The 6,733-nt window shown below is 32.2% G+C and overlaps 1 protein-coding gene across 1 annotated transcript; it reads left to right on the top strand.

The window, feature by feature from the left end:
• The first annotated feature begins 344 nt into the window (after positions 1-344).
• On the top strand, positions 345-5,987 carry LOC114288590 (F-box protein At5g07610). The gene is made up of 3 exons (XM_082924518.1): positions 345-655; positions 2,094-3,384; positions 5,776-5,987. Exon 2 carries the CDS (start codon positions 2,102-2,104, stop codon positions 3,359-3,361), a length of 1,260 nt encoding a protein of 419 aa, XP_082780644.1. The 5' UTR covers positions 345-655; positions 2,094-2,101; the 3' UTR covers positions 3,362-3,384; positions 5,776-5,987.
• The last annotated feature ends 746 nt before the right edge of the window (positions 5,988-6,733 follow it).

The raw sequence follows: 6,733 nt of genomic DNA, 5'->3' as shown, positions 1-6,733 counted from the left end.
TATTCCTCACAATAAAATTTATGCTAGAGTGGGATTTAGACTAAACTTATTTCAATTCAAGTCTTATTTTAATAATTTTAATTATTTATTTTTTTTAAATATCAAAAACATATATATAAAAAATAACAATGCTAAGTGACCCGAAAAATCATAATTCAAATGTCTCGAAATATTCAAAACGACATCGTTTTGACAAATTCGAACTATTCGAACCACAAAAATTCGAGCCACCAAACATTTTTTCATAAAAAATCAGATCAAACATTGATAATCTATTCATCAAATCACATATTTTTTAAATGAATAATTCATATGAGTCCCACTATCCGTGCATTGTACACAGCAATGACTCAGTTGGATGTTTTTGAATTTTGGGTCCTTGAAACAGGGAAAAAGATAGATTTAGGGTGTTAGTTGGGATACTCTTGGAATTGAAAAGGTCATCATTAGGGTGTTAATTGGGATACTCTTAGAATTGAAAAGGTCATCAAAGTTAAAAGATATGACATAAACAAAAGACTCTCAACTCCAAACGGTTGTTTTTGAATCACAATTACAAGGACGCCATATAATAAAAGAGCTTTTCACTGTAAAAATCTACATCAAACTCGGCAGAAGCTGGGATCAACCTCAGAAACCCTTTCTCTTTTATTTGGTATGTTATGTGTGGCTCATTATTTATTTATTTATTTTTTAATTTTTCCCTTTCCTTTTAGCATGATTTTGATTGTTGAGTAAGTAGTGATAGATTTTATCCTGTTTGAAATTAGGAATATGTTTTCATTGGCAAGTGAAATTGATAGATTTTTAATTGTTTGCAAGGTGTTTGTTGAATTGCCGGAATGAATAGGCTGATTAATTAGAATCCTGCGAATTTGCCACAATCAATCATCCGTAGCCCCTTCGTTTCGGTGAAAAATACTCTTTGGCATGACACTTTAAAAATATATATATGATTTTATACATAAAATGGCCTCAGCCCCAGTATGAATATATATATATATATATAATTTTTTCTCATTTTTTATTGTCTTTCTATTTTGCAGTAGAAAAACTTCTTGGTCCTATTAGAAATTACTTCTATGGTATTTAAAACACTTTCTATGTATTTGTTGTCTATTTTTTTTTAAAAAAAAGAAGACAAATGTAATTCAAACATATAGCTATTGATGTTCAATCATTTTAATTTTTTGCATAAATATTCTACCCAACAAGTCTTAACAATGAATGGTTTGGATCACCGAAATCAGTCCTAAAATAAGCCTACTAAGTCTAAACACTCTTTCAAGTTGAGATGACAACTTGAGATAATTTATATATCATATTGTACATACATGTGTGTTTGTGTATATCGTGAAAAAATTTTATTCGTCTTTTGGATTCTCCAGTAATGAATCCCGGTTCCGTCCCTGGTCATCCCATTATTTGTTATGTGTGTTATGATGGGTTTCCTTGATGTCTTTGGACAAATAAACGAACAAGAAAAATGAACTTCCATTAATGAATTATAATCAGTGTGTTTGGTCTGAGTTTTTGGAATCAAGTTTTTTGAAAATAGAGTTTTTTTATTTTTGTATTTTTTTGTTTTTAATGAATATTTTTAAAATTTTAAATATATTTTTTTTTTACTTTTTTAGATGCACTTTACTTAGATGTATCTAAAAAGTAAAAAATTTGTGAAAAAATATTTTAAAAAATTAGTAAATACATAAAAATATAAAAAATGTACTGAATTCTCGTATTTTATTTATTTTTATTATTTTTGTGTTTTTGGTATTTAGTGAATTTTTAAAAGGTTTTTCATAATTTTTTATTTTTTAGGTATACTTATGTTAGGTATGTCTTAAAAGTAAAAAAAATTGTTTAAAATATTAAAAAAATTCAGTAAAAACAAAAAACACGGAAAACAAGAAAGTAAAATTTTCTGAAAAGTGTTTTTAAAAAATTCTAACAAAGCAAAGTGAATAGTAACTTGATAGAAAGGAATTCTAGTTGTGGCATTAATTTGTAGTTTTTTTAACTAAAATTTGGCTAAAGTTTTAAGTTTGTTAGATGGAGATTAGAATTCTCCGTTCTTATTGTGGGTTATGCAGAGGCAAAAATGACCATGAAAGTGCACAGCAGAAGAAGAAAATTAATTATCGGCAGTACATCGTCAGAGCATTCATTTGCGGCAGAAGTAATTGCCGGCAATGCAGATCTCTTAACAGAGATTCTTATACGCATGCCAGCAAAGTCCCTCATCAGATTCAAGTGCGTGTCTAAGAATTGGCTGTTTCTAATCTCCGATTCACAATTTTCCCGCAACCATTCTCGCCAAGATCACAATCCCTTGTTCTCAGGATTATACATCAGCACTTCGTCATCAAACGATGAACAAGTAAAGTCTGTCTCACTTGATAACCACAACCCAAATCTTCCGACACTGTCATTCCTTGCTGGTATTGGAGATGGTTCTGCTACAACTAGGATTAAGCACTCTTGCAATGGCTTACTGTTATGCTTGAATGGCCTAACGCGGTTCATTGTTTGTAACCCGACCACCCAGAAATTCACAGTACTTCCATATCCTGGTGGCCCTTCAACATCTTCTGGACCATTTCGTGACAAGTTTGGTGTTTACTTCACTTCATCTAGATCACTTCGCCATGTGTTTGGTGCTTATTTGGCTTTTACTCCCTCAAAATCACCTCACTACAAAGTTATATTGATAAGTTACTCTAGCAATTTTGATGAAGGCTTTTACTTAATTGACTTGTACTCTTCGGAGAGTGCGTCTTGGGAACACATAAGTGCCACCGCACCACCAGGTTACTCCTTCAGGAAAAGGGTCTTTTGGAATGGTGCAATTCATTGGATGAGTTACAAGAACTTTCACATTCAATTTGATGTTGATGCACCAAAGCTAATAGCAACTCCAATGCCTCCAAACCCTAAAATTCTTTCTGAAGATGATATTCGGTATTTTGGAGAATGTGGTGGCCATCTGCTTCTTATTCAGACTCCTGAGCACTCTGCTGTGAGATTTAGAATCCTTGAAATGGACAAGGACCACTATCTTTGGATTGTGAAGTATTGGGTCGATCTTAGACCCATAATATCTGTATTCCCTGAAATAATTCACAGAAGCACGTTTGACACGACCAAAATCTGTAAATTTTCTGTGCTATGTGTTGTGAAGGGAGCAAATGAAAAAGATTTTACTCTGGTGTTAGCCATTCCGGGAAAAATTGTTTTGTACAATCGGAAGTGCAAGACACTGAAGGTGCTTTGTGATTTGCCGCCACAACGGGACTATGAAGACCGAGAATCAACTTGGTATTATACTGACCAATTCATTGAAAGCCTATCTCCTATTTGATCAATGCCTACATGCTTGAGCAGGTACACTTTCTGGACACTCTATCCTAATCGTTTTATATGAATTAGTTTCAGTGTTAGAAACATTGAATATTGTTCTGTCTCAAATGGCAGTATGGTGTTTTTCTAAAACGTTTGTGCATGTGGCTCTACTTTGTTTTGTTTTTAGGCAAATGTTAATCAATCTGCTTGGAGCATTGTTTAATGCATTATAATTTGTGTAAACAGTGCTTTGAAATGAAGATTTTTTTTTTTTCATTCAATGAAAATTATTACAGTTAGTGGAAAGAATATTTGTGTTAAAATGAATATTTTGTAAGATAGTGTTGCTGCATCCTTAAAATAAAATGAATATCCTCAACTACTTTCAAATGAAAAAGAGAATTCAAGTTTTAAGTCAAAGATTATTGAGTATAGCTTGTGGCAATGTCACAAATATATCTTCACGTCCAGGGATAAAGTTGGAAATTTATTTTAAGGGGGACCAAAATAAATTTAGCAAGAAAAATCTCTTAGCAAAGAGGAAATTTTAACATGTACTTTTAAGAAAAAGAAAACTAATAATGAGAAAAACTAATAAATTTATATTAATCAATAATGGAATCAATAGTATGTACTATTATAATAAATTATTTGAGATCATCTTATATGCATTATAAGAATACTTCTGCGATATAGGGAACTAATGACAAAATTTATCAAAAAATTAGAAATTATTCTATATACAATATAAAATTATTCATATGGGGATAATAATTTCAAAAAGTTTGGGGGCATGGCCACCCCTAACATCATCCTTGCTTATGCCACAAATTCATCCTCAAGTCAATGGTGAGGATATGTTTGTGACATTGTCATAAAATAGTAGTTTGTGTTAAGTAACGTAGAAACCAACAATTGTGTTTAAAGTTTATCACATTTTTATATTACATTTTGTTTGATGTTTCATGTGTCATCATTATATCTTTTCATCTTACATTTCATTTAAGAAAAGACTTTGCCTCCCGTTCAAATCTAAACTAGAAGGTGATGTTTGGGCTTGTCACAAGTCCCGTTTTGGTGATATGAACTATTCATTTTTATAAAGTTCTTAGTGTATATCATCCATGTAAAAAATTAGGTTAATATAATTATAGCCTATTCAATTTATTGCATTTGCCTCCTAAAAATTGACAATCAATTTTAAAAATAAAATAAAATAAAATAAAATATTAGTGGTCTTTTTTTATTTTTTATTTTATTTTAACTGAATGGTCTCTTTTGTTTACTATCTCACAAATCATCATTTCATAGGCTAGAATGGTCTCTTTTGTCCCTATCGCCATTATTTCCAAAAATGACAACATTCCCTTTTGGCAATCGCACAATGGGGATTGTACAATCTCAGCAGCCTACTCCTTTCTTAGCAACCATTCTTCTCCAGAAAATTGGTCTTGGCTTTGGAAGAATAAATGTCTTACAAAAGTAAATTACTTCTCGTGGCATTGTGCTTAAAATCGCTGACCGGTTAAAACTTGCCTAAACTGGATCGCCATGCCTCTTCTTTGTCATCGTTGTCAACTTGTGACTGAAAGCCCGATACATGCTTTAAGAGACTGTATTTGGGCCAAGGCTGTGTGGATCAGGCTTCATCCTCCCTTTGATCAACAAAGCTACTTTAATCTATCCATTAAAGAGTGGCTCATCGTAAATCTCACTGCTCCCCATAAAGTCCCTAATCTTAACCTGCCATGGACACTTCTTTTTTCCTTGCTATTTGGCAAATTTGGCTATCTCGCAATTCGACCCTATTTACAACATCCATTAGCTCTCTCAATTTCCAAATCAAAACTATCTGGAGGCAATCTGTTGAATACTTCCATTTAGTCTACAAAAATCATATTCCCACCATCACTCATACTCTATGGCCATGTTTGTTTGGGCGGACTGGATTAGCATTCCCATGACTAATAGTTCTAGAATTACGAATCCGTTGGATTATGTATCCTATCTTAACTAATAATCAAGTTTAAAATAATTAGTCCCTACTTCAATTGTTTAACCAAACATCGGATTAATAATTTTATTGGACTATTAGTCTAATCCCAAGCTCATGTCCACCCAAACAAACATGGCCTATGGGTAAAATGGAAACTGCCCTCAACTTGCTATGTCAAACTAAACAGGGATGGATGTGCTCTAGGACAACCGGGTCCAGCAAGCATTGTGCGACTGGTTGTGAGGTTTTAGCCAAAATATAGGAAATGCTACAAGTATGGTTGCTGAATTAAGGGGTATCCGCACAGGATTAATACTTGCATGGCAACAAGGACACTGTTTGCTTGACTTAGAAGTAGATTCATTTGTCATTTATTCTCTCCTTACTTCTAATCCTGTTACTTCACCGTAGATTCAATCTTTGGTTGGTGATTGCAGGTTACTCCTGGGGCGTAAATGGACTGTTCAACTTCATCATGTCTACCAAGAGAAGAATTTGTTACTGATGGGTTGGCCAAGCAAGCTGTTTTGTATCCGCATAGCCCCTGTTTTGTACTACCTATGGTACTTTTTGACAAACATGGGATGGCTACCCACATTGTGTAGCCAACACCTCTTTATAAATAAATAATGCTCGCCTTTTGGATAAATATATATATATATATATATATATATATATATATATATGTTGGATAACATAATATAAATTTTGTGTTGTTGAAAACAAGAATATAAACCTAGAGAGATAGAGAAACACAATAACCGGGTAGACATAATTTGATTTAAAACCATGCCTTTCAAACTGAAAAGTTGAAATGCCTTATAATTTATCTTAAGTGTTTCTTTTGTTTTGATGTATAGTTTTTTTTTTTTTCAAAGGTAAGTTATATTTTTAAACCTTATACTTTGACTCAAAAATAAATAAATAATTTTGGTAAAACCATTTTTAGTTTCTCCATTAGAATTTCTTGTTAAAAAATAACATGAATCTCAGTTATGAGTACTTCAATAATTAGTAATTTTTGATGTTATATTTTAATATTACACGAAATTTAGCTATAGTTAAAATTTGACAAACTAATTTGTTTTTACATTTTACAATGGAATTCATATAAGAAATTTTATGTGATACTTTCTAAAAATAAAATAAATAACATTTGCATGAGTCTAACAATATTAAATAAAACCGACAGAGCTTGGTTGAGTTGGTAATGATCGGATTTTTCGCCTTTAAGACTTAGGTTTGATTTCTATTGCCAACGGTCCTCATTGATAGGCAATTTATAAGTTCAATGTAAGTCCTCGCCGAGACTTGTATTAGGGTAGCCACTACAAAAAATTTGCTTTTTTGCGACGGCAAAATACCGTCGCAAATACCCAAAACCCCGTCGCAAAA

Source organism: Camellia sinensis, chromosome 4, assembly GCF_055761805.1.
Source record: "Camellia sinensis isolate YWXY chromosome 4, ASM5576180v1, whole genome shotgun sequence".
NCBI classification, from domain to species: Eukaryota; Viridiplantae; Streptophyta; class Magnoliopsida; order Ericales; family Theaceae; genus Camellia; species Camellia sinensis.
The sequence above is the reverse complement of the archived record's forward strand: the minus strand, read 5'-3'. Positions and strand labels throughout refer to the sequence as shown.